This window comes from Oncorhynchus mykiss, chromosome 23, assembly GCF_057628025.1.
Source record: "Oncorhynchus mykiss isolate SJ-2025 chromosome 23, ASM5762802v1, whole genome shotgun sequence".
Taxonomy (NCBI): Eukaryota; Metazoa; Chordata; class Actinopteri; order Salmoniformes; family Salmonidae; genus Oncorhynchus; species Oncorhynchus mykiss.
This window is the reverse complement of record NC_143044.1, coordinates 28,832,970-28,850,591: the sequence shown is the minus strand read 5'-3', so window position 1 is coordinate 28,850,591 and position 17,622 is coordinate 28,832,970. Positions and strand designations below refer to the sequence as shown.

Genomic DNA, 17,622 nt, shown 5'->3' with positions numbered 1-17,622 from the left:
GGGCAGAGCGTATGCTGACTTCTTTCTCTTGCTCTGGGATGAGCTGTGGCTGATATCCCAAGGAACACTCGAAGGGCGAGAGACCAGTGGCCGAGCAGGGAAGGGTGTTGTGGGCTTATTCCACCTACACAAGTTGCTGGCTCCAGGCGGTGGGGTTGGCGGTGGGGTTGGCGGAGACCAACTAACCTACCATAGACGATTTATACACATTCATCATTGCTACCAACACACAGAGTGAGTTGGCAATATTGAACATTTTATTTTCAGTTACATTAGTGTTTTCGAGAAAAAGGTGGAATATATGGCTACCAAATTGATATACTCTTTATTTGGTAACATTAGCTAGCTTTGTTTGCTATATGATTTAGCTTATGGCTTTCAGAGTTCAATACAGGACTGTAGTGTTATCTAGCTAGCTAACTTACCCAGCTAAGCTAGCAAACTAGCAAACGTTAGGTTACCTCTAATTGAGAATCTTCTGTGTTCTTGTGAAGTAAAAAATTTGCTGATGTTCCATCACTTCTGAGCTGCCATCGAAATGGATTCCACATCAGTTCAGCCTGAAAATCCTTCTGATAATCTTTGGTCTCCGCAGCCATCATTCCCTTTAGGAAAAAAAAATTGCAGTCAGAGTGCAGTTCAACTGCAGTGGACTGCAGTATAACTGCAGTTAGAGTGCAATATAAATGCAGTATGCTGCAAATACTGTGTCCTAAATAACACAGCATTTTTTTACTGCAGTAATTTTGCTGTGTAACTGCAGTTAGAGTGCAAAATAACTGCAGTTCAACTGCAGTACACTACAGTTATTCTGCAATTGTTGAGTCCAAAATACCACAGTGGACTGAAGTTACTGCACTTTTACTGCAGTTTCAAAACGGCAATCTTTTTTTGTAAGAGTCTTGATAGCCCAAGCCACTGGCAGAATCGGGGTGAATCTCTGGTAGGTAGAAGATAACTCATTTTCGTGCTTGTTTGTAATTAGCACAGCCAGGCACAGAACACTATACGAGCATGATGACAAACAGTGAAAAACAAACGTTTTCCAAAAAATCTTGCCTGGAGAAGTTCTGAGATTTACTGTGTGTTGGTCGTTCGAGGTAAACAACTCCATTATTCAAGTTTGTTTGCATGCCACTTCTACCTAGCGGGCGGTATCAGCATTAGCTATAAATGCCGGACTTTGTGGTTCACTATGAGCAGACCAATACACAGGGAGTCGAAACTTCCCGATTCTACCAGTGAAATGAAAATGTGCTAGTCCTAGCTTGTGCTTTGGATAATTGTGATGTTTATGATAAAAACATAATGTTGTTAATATAGTAATGACTATATGCCATGGCAAAGCCAGGGTGAAATTCCCCTTTAAATTTCATAAACCATGCATGATTGTTTTTGGCCTTACATCCACTTGTGGACAAAATGTGAGCGTTCTTTTCAGGGTGCTAGTGTTGTCATTAAGTAGGCACTAGCGCCTCTTAGTGGATAAGAGAAGAAAATTAGAGGCAAGTCAGTCGTGCCCATCATATTATCAAGGCTCTCATTTTGTCAACTGGCAGTGGTTCTCAAAATGTTTGGTTACTGTATACCCTAATCACATTCTGCTCTACCCAAGGTATCCCATCATATGCAACTGATCATTATGCCTATGCTCTTGAGTCTTCCCAAGTATCACCTGTGGGTATACCATATAACACCAGGTGCACAAGTACCCCAGGGTTGAGACCCACTGACCTAGATTTTCACCAAGTGGAGACTAATTATTAATCCTGATTAACAAAGGCAAGCAATGACTTGAGTTCAGACGCTACACCCTCACTATTTAGAAAATGGGTTCTATATTTGTATTCATTACTTTTGATATATGGACATACATTTGGGTGCATTCAGCATGACAGAACGGTGTTTAACAAGTCAAACGAAACTACTATACTTAACGACCAGTGAAGAACATTGTGATTGTGGCCCAGAGGGCGGTTGTGCATGTGGGCTGCATGAGTTTTGCGATTTCTGATGGTCACACCCATATTGATTAGGCCAGACTTCATCACACCCACCAAACGGGAGCAAACGTAGCCCTACCTCAAAGGCGGTTGAAAAATGATGCACACCCTTTTGGTAATTCAGTACACTACAAACCGTCAAACGTTGAAACAAACTGAATGCACCCCAGGTTTACATGTTCAATTCAGACAGGGAGACCATAAATACAGGTTGACATTTGAGAGAACTGCTTTATTTAAAAAAAAATAGTCCATGCTGAAATGCATTTTTTAAATGTTATTTAGTTATTTGTACTCTACCTACCTACTCTAAACTCCAGAATAAACTGTATAAAAAAAGGTCAAAAGATATGTATAACTGTAGGCTATTTCAGGCTAAAAAAACACTGAGCTGAGGTACAGTAGGCCAACTGAAGAATGAATCAGAAGCCTATCTATAATCCTCTCTGGCTTCTACTTTTCTAGAGGGGGAGGGAGATATACAAAGGGGGGAGCGGTTAGGATTGGTGACGTCAGATTGGAATGAGGGAGTGAATGTTCCGGGTCAGACTGAGAGGAAATTAACTCTGGGACAAGGAAAACAGTAGGTTACACGAAATAAAACAGAGATGTGATCGTTTTCTGGACACGATTAGAAAAACTACTAACATCCCAGTGGCGACGTGATTAAAGGATAAAGAACCAAGCGAAAATCAGGTGCCTAAAACTATTCAAAGTGAGATAGACAGCGTATGTATTCCATGGTGTCCAGTGCAATTTATTTACGCCTGTGGAGGTGGTTTCGATGTTTGTTTTCTTTGAAAATTCGTTCGAATAGCAAGGTGTTTGGCAAGCATTCTAGCTAGTTCAGTTCGAGTAGTAGCTGTCCGTATTCAGTTTCGCCTTCCGTTTCTTGTATTTTACGTCTTTTCGGGCTATTTTTTAAGAACGGATTTTGCCATCACCCCGTGATGTTTCAGTGTATACCCCTGTGGCGGTGCAATCGTCATGTTGAATTGATCGATAAGCGGCACTGTTCTCTGTTATACGTTCCGGATGAGATCTACCGCTACAGTCGGAGTTTGGAGGAGCTTTTGCTGGATGCTAACCAACTCAGTGACTTGCCCAAGGTAAGCAGAATGTTTTCCTACTGGCTAAGTTAGCTGCTAAGCTAAACCTGTAGAATGCGAAGTTCACTGATAAGGTTTACATGGTGGCATGTCAGGAAAAAACATAAGTTGTCATTTAAATGTAACCAATGACCACGTGTTGTTCATGTGATGGAAAATACCATAACCTGCAGTTTAAACAGATCGTTAGGTACATGATTGCATCTCAGGGGGGACATCATTACGCAATATCGCCTTTCGTCAGGACAGAGAGGGAACGCGTATATCGTAGGCATTTTCCTTGGACAGATTTTTTACATATCTGGCTATGTGTATACTATATGGTAGTTGTCAGTATTTGAAAGATTAAAGGTGAAATAGGCCTGTCACAATGATGAGTATCTCTGACCCTGTGGTTTTGAAGTGACTACAACAGTTAGGCCTAGGCTTAGCCCAATAATGGACTAAAGGAGCTTAACTTTAGTCCTAATAGTCCAAGGACCTTTACATATTCTGCTTAAAGGTGAATTGTCTATGGAAGACAAAACAGCCAAATACTCCATATAAACAGTAGCAGTAGCATCACAGAGGAAGCCAAGTCAGTTAAAAAGCCATATTACTACCTATGTTGTGTTAATGGCATTGTTTACTCTATAACACATTCGTTCACACACCGCCGTGATCTACAATAAGACCGTGGCAACAAAAAGACAGTCACAGTGGCGGAATGAATTCAACTACATCTACTTTTGTTTCATCACAAAACCGGAGAGCAAGATCTGTCCGGTGAAGTCCACAAAGCAAATATTGCATACAAACTATATCACCTGCGGCATGGTCAAGCACGTTAATGTTTTCGACAGTTTACTAAACGACTTCTGATTTAGAAAAACAGAGTCAGCACAAAGAGAACAGGAGCACAGCCTCAGCTATTCCAGCAATATTTAAACTTGAACATTTAAACATCATCAAATCAACAAGGCTATATGTGCTTAGTTTAATACATCGAAAACACATTTTAAAGATACCAAAAACAATTAGTCTAATCAATTTGGCAAAATATCATGTGCCTGTGTGTGTGTGTGGGTGATGACTCACCCTACTTATTGACTAGTTGAACGCCAATGCCATCTTCCTCTCTTTCATGTTGTCAACGGTCTATGGATCTTTCATACAGAGACAGTACACTTTTATTTTTTGTTGTCACAGGCTACCTAGCTAAAATGCTTGATCGCCTGACTTCCTCCCATGGGCAACAATGAACAAGCTAAGTTAGCTAGCTGTCTAGGTAATGTGAGCCTACTAGGCTACATATTGAACTTCAATCCTCAGGCCAGTGGCACAAAATATTCACTTATGGTTAGATAAGAAACACTGTCTTAATCATTGGCCTGTACAGAGAATTAAGTCAAAACTACAAGTCCAAATCCCCATCTCCATCCATGGCTTAGGAAAGGGCCAATTTAGCAAGCTATCTATTGCAGGACATCAACATAAGCAGACTAGAAACAGACAAGTGATTTGATTGGTCTGAAGCCAAATCCCAACTCGCCTCCCTTGGGGGGCGTTTTGCTGCACTTGGACAACCCAGCTCAATGCTGATTGGCTAATTAAAAAAAAAAAAAATTAATCAAGGGAGACCAAATGCTTGCTGGCATCAATCAATCAAATGCTATGACAGCAACATGTTATACTCTTTTGGTCCAGACAGCATCAAATACATGGGCTACACATACTGAGACAGAGGGACACTGTTTCCCTCGCTCGGATGATTTCTCCAGTGAGATTTGGCCACTTGCGAATTGATGGAACGTTCTGAAAACCCAGAGAGAGATGAAAGATACATTTTATAATTTTAATTTCACAAGTGCAAACTATCTGCGTTTTAACCATTTCACTTGAGTATTTATAGTCAATTGAGTGCTTAAAATCAAATCAAATCAAATTTTATTTGTCACATACACATGGTTAGCAGATGTTAATGCGAGTGTAGCGAAATGCTTGTGCTTCTAGTTCCGACAATGCAGTAATAACCAGCAAGTAATCTAACTAACAATTCCAAAACTACTGTCTTGTACACAGTGTAAGGGGATAAAGAATATGTACATAAGGATATATGAATGAGTGATGGTACAGAGCAGCATAGGCAAGATACAGTAGATGGTATCGAGTACAGTATATACATATGAGATGAGTATGTAAACAAAGTGGCATAGTTAATGTGGCTAGTGATACATGTATTACATAAGGATACAGTCGATGATATAGAGTACAGTATATACGTATGCCTATGAGATGAATAATGTAGGGTAAGTAACATTATATAAGGTAGCATTGTTTAAAGTGGCTAGTGATATATTTACATTTCCCATCAATTCCCATTATTAAAGTGGCTGGAGTTGAGTCAGTGTCAGTGTGTTGGCAGCAGCCACTCAATGTTAGTGGTGGCTGTTCAACAGTCTGATGGCCTTGAGATAGAAGCTGTTTTTCAGTCTCTCGGTCCCAGCTTTGATGCACCTGTACTGACCTCGCCTTCTGGATGATAGCGGGGTGAACAGGCAGTGGCTCGGGTGGTTGATGTCCTTGATGATCTTTATGGCCTTCCTGTGACATCGGGTGGTGTAGGTGTCCTGGAGGGCAGGTAGTTTGCCCCCGGTGATGCGTTGTGCAGACCTCACCACCCTCTGGAGAGCCTTACGGTTGAGGGCGGAGCAGTTGCCGTACCAGGCGGTGATACAGCCCGCCAGGATGCTCTCGATTGTGCATCTGTAGAAGTTTGTGAGTGCTTTTGGTGACAAGCCAAATTTCTTCAGCCTCCTGAGGTTGAAGAGGCGCTGCTGCGCCTTCTTCACAATGCTGTCTGTGTGAGTGGACCAATTCAGTTTGTCTGTGATGTGTATGCTGAGGAACTTAAAACTTGCTACCCTCTCCACTACTGTTCCATCGATGTGGATAAGGGGGTGTTCCCTCTGCTGTTTCCTGAAGTCCACAATCATCTCCTTAGTTTTGTTGACGTTGAGTGTGAGGTTATTTTCCTGACACCACACTCCGAGGGCCCTCACCTCCTCCCTGTAGGCCGTCTCGTCGTTGTTGGTAATCAAGCCTACCACTGTTGTGTCGTCCGCAAACTTGATGATTGAGTTGGAGGCGTGCGTGGCCACGCAGTCGTGGGTGAACAGGGAGTACAGGAGAGGGCTCAGAACGCACCCTTGTGGGGCCCCAGTGTTGAGGATCAGCGGGGAGGAGATGTTGTTGCCTACCCTCACCACCTGGGGTGATCTGGGGAATGCAAATAGTTTTCCTTCACAGAAAATACATTGGTGCAACACATTCGGAAGAAAATAGCTTAATTTTCATCAGATGACGAGAAGTGCAATGCAATTGGGCTGGCAACCACACAAGTAAATGAGCTTCCAATGAATAAGCAGTCCTTTTTGCAAAAACGATGCATGGCTATCATATTTCTAATGTTTATCATAGAATGTAGCCAGCTACATTTCCTAATGTTTTGTAGAATGTTAATCTTGCATTTTATCTAAGTATTTTAGATCTGCGTTTACAAAAATGATGAACAAGTTCATTCTGCATTAACCTGACCCCTGAGTCCACCCTGTCTTTCAACTGTTTTCCATAAATAAGCACTGTAACATGGAAATATGGCTGTGCGGGAACCCTAACTCTGTAAAGGTGCATATCAATTTAACCTTTTGCTTTTTGAAAATTATTTCTCACTGATATGGAAGATAAGGTCCTTTTGCTTCCAAAATCATACCACAAGCGATGAGTGTTAATGTTCAGACAGAATCGGGGCTCTTACTTATGGCTGAGATCCCGTTAACGGGATCGACGTGACAACAGCCAGTGAAATTGCAGGGCGCCAAATTCAAACAACAGAAATCTAATAATTAAAATTCCTCAAACATACAAGTATTATACACCATTTTAAAGATAAACTTGTTGTTAATCCCACCACAGTGTCCGGTTTCAAAAAGGCTTTACGACGAAAGCATACCATGCGATTATGTTAGGTCAGCACCTAGTCACAGCCATTTTTCCAGCCAAAGAGAGGAGTCACAAAAAGCAGAAATAGAGAGAGAATTAATCACTAACCTTTGATGATCTTCATCAGATGACACTCATAGAACTTCATGTTACACAATACATGTATGTTTTGTTCGATAAAGTTCATATTTATATCCAAAAATCTCAGTTTACATTGGTGCATTGTTAACCTGTTTCAATCCCCCTATCGGGATAAGTGTCATCAACAACCGCTGAATAGCATAGCACTACATACAATAAATATTCATATTCATTAAATCACAAGTGCAATATTGCAAAACACAGCGTAGCCTTTTGTTAATCCAACTCTCGTGTCAGATTTTGAAATTATGCTTTACAGTGAAAGCAATACAAGCGTTTGTGTAAGTTTATCGATCGCACGATAAAACATTAAGTACACTTAGCATCAGGTAGCTCCGTCACAAATATCAGAAAAGCAATCAAATTAATCGTTTACCGGATGTTTTCACTCACGAGACTCCCAGTTACACAACAAATGTTCAGTTTGTTCCATAAAGATGATTTTATACCCAAAATACCTCTGTTTGTTGGTCACGTTATGTTCATAAATCCACAGGAAAGAGTGGCCACGACAACGCAGACACAAATTCCAAATAGTTTCCATTATGTCCACAGAAATATGTCAAACGTTTTTTATAATCAATCCTCAGGTTGTTTTTAAAATATATAATCGATAATATATCAACCGCAAATGTCTTTCACAGTAGGAGAGGGAAAGGAAATGGCTGCCCGAATTCTGTTGCGCAAGCAAAACTCATGTGACCACTTGACACGATGTTATCGTTCTGGCTCATTTTTCAAAATAAAAGCCTGAAACTATGTCTGAAGACTGTTGACACCTTGAAGAAGCGATAGGAAAAGGAATCTCGTTCATATCCCTTTAAATCCAGCAAAGGGAGGCTATGGAACATGGAGTTTTCAAAATAGAAGCCACTTCCTGTTTAGGTTTTCCTCGGGGTTTCGCCTGCAATATCAGTTCTGTTATACTCACAGACAATATTTTGACAGTTTTGGAAACTTGAGTGTTTTCTATCCCATACTACTAATAATATGCATATATTAGCAACTGAGACTGAGGAGCTGGCCGTTTACAATGGGCACCTTTTCATTCAAGCTACTCAATACTGCCCCTGCATCCAGTGATTTTGCAGAGAGCCACATCAATTTACAGAAATACTCAACATAAATGTTGATGAACATACAAGTGTTATACATGGAATTAAAGATATACTTCTCCTTAATGCAACCGCTGTCAGATTTCAAAAATGCTTTACGGAAAAAGCACACCATGCAATAATCTGAGTACAGTGCTCAGACACAAAAACAAGCCATACAGATACCAGTCATGTTGTGGAGTCAACAGAAGTCATACATAGCATTACAAATATTCACTTACCTTTGATCTTCATCAGAATGCACTCCCAGGAATCTCAGTTCCACAATAAATGTTTGTTTTTTTCGATGAAGTCCATAATTTATGTCCAAATACCTCCTTTTTGTTCGCACATTTTGTTCACAAATTCATGAGGCGCAGGCCAGACGAAAAGTCAAAATAGTTCCATTACAGTTCGTAGAAACATGTCAAACGATGTATAGAATCAATCTTTAGGATGTTTTTAACATAAATCTTCAAAAATGTTTCAACCGGAGAATTCCTTTGTCTTTAGAAAGGAAAAGGAACGCAGCTACCTCTCAGGGTTGAAACAGCTCTCATTCTCTCCCCCTTCACAGTAGAAGCCTGAAACAAGGTTCTAAAGACTGTTGATATCTAGTGGAAGCCTTAGGAAGTGCAATATGACCCCATAGACACTGTATACTGGATAGTCGAAGACTTGAAAACCTACAAACCTTAGATTTCCCACTTCCTGGTTGGATTTTTTCTCAGGTTTTTGCCTGTCATTTGAGTTCTGTTATACTCACAGACGTCATTCAAACAGTTTTAGAAACGTCAGTGTTTTCTATCCAAATCTACTAATATTGCATATCTTAGCTTCTGGGCCTGGGTAGCAGGTAGTTTACTCTGGGCACCTTATTCATCCAAGCTACTCAATACTGCCCCCAGCCATAAGAAGTTAACAGAACTCCCCTGTACAGAAGACTCCTTAGTCCAATGACTAATGTCTAATGTAATGGAACTGAGAGTCATGATCAAGGGCTAAGCTTAGGCCAATATGGCATTGACAAGGCAGTTACTGGAAGAACTGTGCAGATGCAAAGTTTGGTAACAGAATTACGGTAAAATCTCTGTTTTTTTATGGACCACAATTTCCAAAAACAAAGATGTCTTCAGAAAAATGGGGTGTCAGTTTATTGAACTACAGTAAGTGAAGTGGATTTACACCCGGTAACAGAGTTTTATGGTAGTGGAATTACATCATGTAATCCCTGATCTGTACTACACAGAAAAGCATAATTGTAGACATGATTGTCATTCTCTTCATAGTGCATCCTGAATAGGTTCACAAAGGTAGAAATAAGAGGTTGCCCGATTAATCAGAATGGCCGATTAATTAACAATCGGAAATCGGTATTTTTTGACACAGATTTTGCCGATTTAAAAAAAAAAAAAAAAAAAAAAAAATATATATATATATTTTTACACCTTTTTAATCTTTATTTAACTAGGCAAGTTAGTTAAGAACACATTCTTATTTTCAATTGACGGCCTAGGAACGGTGGGTTAACTGCCTCGTTCAGGGGCAGAACGACAGATTTTTACCTTGTCAGCTCGGGGGATTCAATTTTGCAACCTTTCAGTTAACTAGTCCAACGCTCTAACCACCTGATTACATTGCACTCCACGAGGAGCAGTAGAATGCAGTAGAATGCAGTAGAAGCCAAGATACGTTGCTAGCTAGCAATAACTTCTCTGGGACATGTGGGATGGTAGAGTCCAACCTCGCCAACAGCCAGTGAAAGTGCAGGGCTCCAAATTCAAAACAACAAATTTCATAATTAAAATTCCTCAAGCATACAAGTATTTTACACCATTTTAAAGATACAATTCTCGTTAATCCAGCCACAGTGTCTGATTTAAAAAATGCTTTACAGCGAAAGCACCACAAACGATTGTTACGTCACCACCAACTCACAGAAAAACACAGCCATTTTTCCAGCCTAAGAGAAGAGTCACAAAAACCAGAGGTAAAATTAATCACTAACCTTTGATCTTCATCAGATGACACTCATAGGACTTCATGTTACACAATACATGTATGTTTGTTCACTAAAGTGCATATTTATATAAAAAAAATCTAATTTTACATTGGCGTTTTATGTTCAGTAGTTCTAAAACATGCGTTGATTGTGCAGAGAGCCACATCTATTTACAAAAATACTCATAAATGTTAATGAAAATATAACTATTATACATGGAATTAGAGATAAATTTCTCCTTAATGCAACCGCTGTCTCAGATTTTAAAAAAAAATAATAATAATAACTTTACGGACAAAGCAAACCATGCAATAATCTGAGTACAGCTTTCAGACAACAAAGCAGCCAAAAAGATATCCGCCATATTGGGTAGTCAACATTAGTCATAAATAGCATTATAAATATTCACTTACCTTTGATCTTCATCAGAATGGACTCCCAGGAATCGCCATATGAGTTCTGTTATACTCACAGACATCATTCATGTTAAAAGGAACCCACAGCTTTCATATGTTCTCATGTTCTGAGCAAGGAACTGAAACGTTAGCTTTCTTACATGGCACATATTGCACTTTTACTTTCTTCTCCAACACTTTGTTTTTGCATTATTTAAACCAAATTGAACATGTTTCATTATTTATTTGAGGCTAAATTGATTTTATTGATGTATTATATTAAGTTAAAATAAGTGTTCATTCAGTATTGTTGTAATTGTCATTATTATAAAAAAAACACAAAAAAATTGGCAGATCAATCGGTATCGGCTTCATTTGGTCCTCCAAAAATCTGTATCGGTGTTGAAAAATCATAATCGGTCGACCTCTAGTAGAAATATACAATATCCTCCTTCGCATATATGGGTAGTTTTCTTTAAAAAAAATATTAGTTTTTTTCTACCCAATTTCGTGGTATCCAATTGTTTTAGTAGCTACAATCTTGTCTCATCGCTACAACTCCCGTACGGGCTCAGGAGAGACGAAGGTTGAAAGTCATGCGTCCTCCGATACACAACCCAACCAAGCCGCACTGCTTCTTAACACAGCGCGCATCCAACCCGGAAGCCAGCCGCACCAATGTGTCGGAGGAAACACCGTGCACCTGGCAACCTTGGTTAGTGCGCACTGCGCCCGGCCCGCCACAGGAGTCAGCTTAACCAGCGCCCTTAACCACTGCGCCACCCGGGAGGCTATATATGGGTAGTTTTCTACACACTGGACCGAGTTTGGGAAACCCTGGAGTAGAGTTCAATATAGTACAATACAGTCCATTATACTGTATTGAACTATAAAATAGTTTTCTTTACGGTACTCTACTGTGCTCCACTGTGCTGTCCAAACTTGTGAAACATAGACATCTATGATTGGTTCAGATTTGGTCAGTCACCAGTCTGTTTGGGCCAAATCAAGGCCGGTCTGTCCTAGCCCAAAAAACGACATCTGTGGATGTTGAAATCAAGGCCAGGGCAAACTGACCAAGTATCAACTACTTTTCATTGTCAATGGACATCCGGTGTCAGTCGGTGCTCAGTGGGTGCGGAGACTGGTTACAGTCAATGGAAAGAGCGTGCTCATGGGTATGTTTCAGTAAGGGCTGGGATTAACTGGAGAGAGAAGAGATGGAAGAAAGGCAGAATTACGAGTTTTAATCACTTAATTTGTAAACAAAAAAGTATATAAGTAAAAACACTAACCAATTGGTAAATCTAGCTTTATTTGTTAGTTCTGAACTTTTGTTATCCTCATGAGGGAGAGAAATAAAATATCTTAAAATATATATATGTAGGTTTTTGGTAATGGAATTACAATGCAATGTTTCTTTAATTTGCAGAAGGCAAATACTTTCTCAGACTAAATATGTGTTGATATTAGTTCTATTAGGGGTCTTTACTTCAATTTGATTGTGTTTTGATCTATTTCTAATACTTTAAGACTTTTTCTGGTAGGTGTTATTTAAGACACCAGATGGAAATATCTTTGATCAGAAATAAAAACAATTACTCATGCCAAAATTTTAAGATAGACAATGGTTGAGAAACAAAGTACCAGTCAAAAGTTTAGACACACCTACTCAATCCAGGGTTTTTCTTTATTTGTACTATTTTCTTCGTTGTAGAACAATAGTGAAGATATCAACCTGGATTTTGTGTTAACTCTACAACAAAGCTTTTTTAGTGTCCAACAAGCTTTCTCTGCCCTTAACCTTAATCTGAACATCTCCAAAACAAAGGTAATGTGGTTTGGTAAGGTGAAAGCACCTCTCCCCACCGGTGTGATTACTACCTCTGAGGGTTTAGAGCTTGAGGTCACCTCATACAAGTACTTGGGAGTACAGCTAGAAAGTACACTGTCCTTCTCTCAGCACGTATCAAAGCTGCAGGCTAAGGTTATATCCAGACTTGGTTTCCTCTTATTTTTTATTTTATATATATTTTTACATTTAACCTTTATTTAAGTAGGGAGGTCAGTTAAGAACAAATGATTTTTTACAATGACAGCCAAACCTGGACGACGCTGGGCCAATTGTGCGCCGCCCTATCACGGCCGGATGTGATATAGTCTGGATCGTAATTGCTCCTCTTTCACCACAGCTGCCAAACTAACCCTGATTCAGATGACCATCCTACCCATGCTAGATAACGGAGCAGTAATTTATAGATTGGCAGGTAAAGTTGCTCTCGAGTGGCTAGATGTTCTTTACCATTCGGCCATCAGATTTGCCACCAATGCTCCTTATAGGACACATCACTGCACTCTATACTCCTCTTTAAACTCGTCATCTTTGTATACACGTCGCAAGACCCACTGGTTGATGCTTATTTATAAAACCCTCTTAGGCCTCCCTCCCCCTATCTGAGATACCTACTGCAGCCCTCATCTTCCACATACAACACCTGTTCTGCCAGTCACATTCTGTTAAAGGTCCCCAAAGCGCACACATCCCTGGGTCGCTCCTCTTTTCAGTTTGCTGCAACGAGCTGCAGCAAACACTCAAACTGGACAGTTTTATCTCTTCATTCCAATACTCAATCATGGATACTCTTACTGACAGTTTTGGCTACTTCGTATGATGTATTGTTGTCTCTACCTTCTTGCCCTTTGCTGTTGTCTGTGTCCAATAGTGTTTGTACCATGTGTTGTGTTGTGTTGCTGCCATGCTATATTGTCTTAGGTCTTTCTCGTTATGTAGTGTTATGGTGTCTCGCTTGTTGTGATGTGTGTTTTGTCCTATATTTTTTTTAAATCCCAGCCCCCGTCCCCGCAGGGGGCCTTTTGTCTTCTCGTAGGCCATCATTGTAAATAAGAATTTGTTCTTAACTGACTTGCCTAGTTAAATAAAAAATGAAATAACACATATGGAATCATGAGGTAACAAAAAAAGTGTTAACAAACCAAAATATAATTTAGATTTGAGATTCTTCAAAGTAGCCACCCTTTGCCTTGATGACAGCTTTGCACACTCTTGGCATTCTCTCAACCAGCTTCATGAGGTAGTCACTTGGAATGCATTTCAATTAACAGGTGTGCCTTGTTAAGTTAATTTGTGTAATTTTTTTCCTTAATGCATTGGAGCCAATCAGTTGTGTTGTGACAAGGTAGGGGTGATATACAGAAGATAGCCCTATTTAGTAAAACACCAAATCATATTATGGCAAGAACAGCTCAAATAAGCAAAGAGAAATGACAGTCCATCATTACTTTAAGAAATGAAGGTCATTCAAGTCACAAAACCATCAAGCGCTATGATGAAACTGGCTCTCATGAGGACTGCCACAGGGAAGGAAGACCCAGAGTTACCTCTGCTGCAGAGGATAAGTTCATTAGAATAACTGCACCTCAGATTGCAGCCCAAGTAAATGCTTCACAGAGTTCAAGTAACAGACACATCTCATCAGCTGTTCAGAGGAGACTGCTTGAATCAGGCCTTCATAGTTGAATTGCTGCAAAGAAACCACTACTAAAGGATATCAATAATAAGAAAAGACTTGCTTGGGCCAAGAAACACGAACAATAGACATTAGACTGGTGGAAATGTGTTCTTTGGTCTGATGAGTCCAAATTTGAGACTTTTGGTTCCAACCGCTGTGTCTTTGTGAGACGCAGAGTAGGTGAATGGATGATCTCCACGTGTGGTTCCCAACATGAAGCATGGAGGAGGAGGTGTGGGGGTGCTTTGCTGGTGACACTGATTTATTTAGAATTCAAGGCACGCTTAACCAGAATGGCTACCAGAGTATTCTGCAGCGATACGCCATCCCATCTGGTTTGCGCTAGTGGTTAGAGCATTGGCCACTGTTCCCCGGGCGCTGAAGACGTGGATGTTGATTATGGCAGCCCCCCACACCTCTCTGCTTCAGAGGGGTTGGGTTAAATGTGGAAGACACATTTTAGTTGAATGTGTTCAGTTGTGCAACTGACAAGGTATCCCCATTTTGTTTTTAAACAGTGCAATGACCCAAAACACACCTCCAGGCTGTGTAAGGGATATTTGACAAAGAAGGAGTGTGATGCAGTGCTGCATCAGAAGACCTGGCCTCCACAATCAACTGACCTCAACCCAATTGTGGTTTGGAATGAGTTGGACTGCAGTGTGAAGGAAAATCAGCGAACAAGTGCTCAGCATATGTGGGAACTCCTTCAAGACTGTTGGAAAAGCCTTCCAGGTGAAGCTGGTTGAGAGAATGCCAAGAGTGTGCAAAGCTGCCATCAAGGCAAGGGTGACTCATTTGAAGAATCTCAAATATATATTTTGATTTGGTCAACACTTTCTTTGATTACTACATGATTCCATTTGTGTTATTTCATAGTTTTCTTCATTATTATTCTACAATGTAGAAAATAGTAAAATAAAGAACCCTTGAATGAGAACATGTGTCCAAACTTTTTATTGGTACTGTATTTCTGCCTTCATTTCCCAAAAATGTAGACCCGTAGCTTTCATTTGACACCCAATTTGATATACGACTATGAACTTCACATGTTGGTGCTCATGGGCAATTTTTACATGGAAATGACCCAAGGTAAAACTTTAGGGAACACGGAGAAAACGTGCTTTTTCATCCCATTCATCATTCTCTAAGCTTTCATTTAAAATCTTTCTGTGAGAGTAGAAGAGGGGAGCTTCCTTGCTTTGCATGCCATGCTGTAAGAAAGACCACGACCATAGTTGATGGTGCTCCTTGGCATGTAACTAATACGATCTAGGCTAGCTGAGTGAGCGCAAGACGAGTCAAACAGAATAAACCCTCCAGATCACTGTTGTAATGTGCTCTGCTCATTGTGTGGTCCCATCACATTTGCTATCAATGTGGTGATGTAACACTTGCCTTAACACAAGACAGGCCTATAGTATTTATGTTTGGTCATTTCCATGTAATAGGACCCATGAGCAGCAATGTGAAGTTTATAGGAGCATTTCAAATTTGGTTTCAAATGAAAGCTAGTCTATATTTTGGGGAAATTAAGGCATAGATACATTTTTCAACCGTGTTACATCCCAGAAATGTGTAAAAAGCAATGGCTTTGATTTCTGGTCACTCAGATGGGGAAAGGGGTCTTTAAAAAAGTATACTAGAAAACATCTTAAGATATTAAAAATACACCAACACAATAATGTTGAAGAAACGGCCCCGGACAATTAATATCAACATTTTATATTACGTTTTTCAGAAAGTATTTGCCTACTGTAAGTTTAAGAAATGTTGCCTAATGTCTTCTCATTTTTTTTTTTAAACCAAAAACCGACATATCTTTAAGATATTTTCAGGAAGGATTTTGCACGCCCAATTTTTCAGTTTTTGGTTTGTTAAAAAAGTTTGAAATATCCAATAAATGTCGTTCCACTTCATGATTGTGTCCCACTTGTTGTTGATTCTTCACAAAAAAATACAGTTTTATATCTTTATGTTTGAAGCCTGAAATGTGGCAAAAGGTCGCAAAGTTCAAGGGGGCCGAATACTTTCGCAAGGCACTGTGTGTGTGTGTGTATATATATATATATATATATATATATAACAACTACAATATGACATTTACATAAGTATTCAGACCCTTTACTCAGTACTTTGAAGCACCTTTGGAAGTGATTACAGCCTCGAGTCTTGTATGACGCTACAAGCTTGACACCTTTTATTTGGGAGTTTCTCCCATTTTTATCTGCAGATCCTCTCAAGCTTTGTTAGGTTGGATGAGGAGTGTTGCTGCGCAGCTATCTTCAAGTCTCACCAGAGATGTTCAAATCTGGGCTCTGGCTGGGCCACTCAAGGACATTCAGAAACTTGTCCCGAAGCCACTCCTGTGTTGTCTTGGCTGTGTGCTTAGCCTTGTTGTCCTGTTGGAAGGTGAACCTTCGCCCCAGTCTGAGGTCCTGAGTGCTCTGGAGCAGGTTTTCATCAAGGATCTCTCTGTGCTTTTCTCCGTTCGTCTTTGCCTCAACCCTGACTAGTTTTCCAGTCCCTGCCGCTGAAAAACATCCCCACAGCATGATGCTGCCACCTCCATGCTTCATAGTGGGGATGGTGCCAGATTTCCTCCAGAAGTGACGCTTGGCATTCAGGCTAATGAGTTCAGTCTTTGTTTCATCAGACCAGAGAATATTGTTTCTAATGGTCTGAGAGATTTTGGGTGACTGTTGGAAAACTCCAAGTGGGCTGTCATGTTCCTTTTACTGAGGAGTGGCTTCCGTCTGGCCACTCTACCATAAATGCCTGATTGGTGGATTGCTGCAGAGATGGTTGTCCTTCTGGAAGGTTCTCCACAGAGGAACTCTAGAGCTCTGTCAAGAGTGACCATCAGGTTCTTGGTCACCTCTCTGACCTCTTGGTCAGCGAGGTCACCACTTGTTCCTTCTCCCCCGATTGCTCAGTTTGGCTGGGCTGCCAGCTCTAGGAAGAGTTTTGGTGGTTCCAAACGTACTCCATTTAAGAATGATGGAGGCTGCAGTGTTCTTGGGGACCTTCAATGAAGCAGACATTTTTTACTACCCTTTCCCAGATCAGTTGAATTTACCAAAGGTGGACTCCAATTAAGTTATAGAAACATCAAGGATTATCAATGGAAACAGGATGCACCTGCTCTCATAGCAAAGGGTCTGAATACTTATAAATAACGTATTTCTGTTTTTAATACATTTGCAAAAAATTTACTTTCACTTTCATTATGGGGTATTGTGAGTAGATTGTATTTTTTCCAATGTAATCCATTTTAAAATGCGTAACGTAACAATGTGGAAAAAGTCAAGGGGTCTGAATACTTTCCGAATGCACTGTATACCACCTTCACTTATTTATTTAACCA

At 40.2% G+C, this 17,622-nt stretch overlaps 1 protein-coding gene across 2 annotated transcripts in view; it reads left to right on the top strand.

The window, feature by feature from the left end:
* Positions 1-2,309: 2,309 nt before the first annotated feature.
* The window catches only part of LOC110502701 (uncharacterized), a 77,995-nt gene continuing 62,682 nt past the window's right edge, over positions 2,310-17,622 (top strand). For both annotated transcript variants that reach the window (XM_021580941.3, XM_021580940.3), the window contains exon 1: positions 2,310-3,112. In XM_021580941.3, coding sequence (XP_021436616.2) covers positions 2,954-3,112 — 159 coding nt within the window. In that variant the 5' untranslated portion in view covers positions 2,310-2,953. The remainder of the gene's footprint in view (positions 3,113-17,622) is intronic.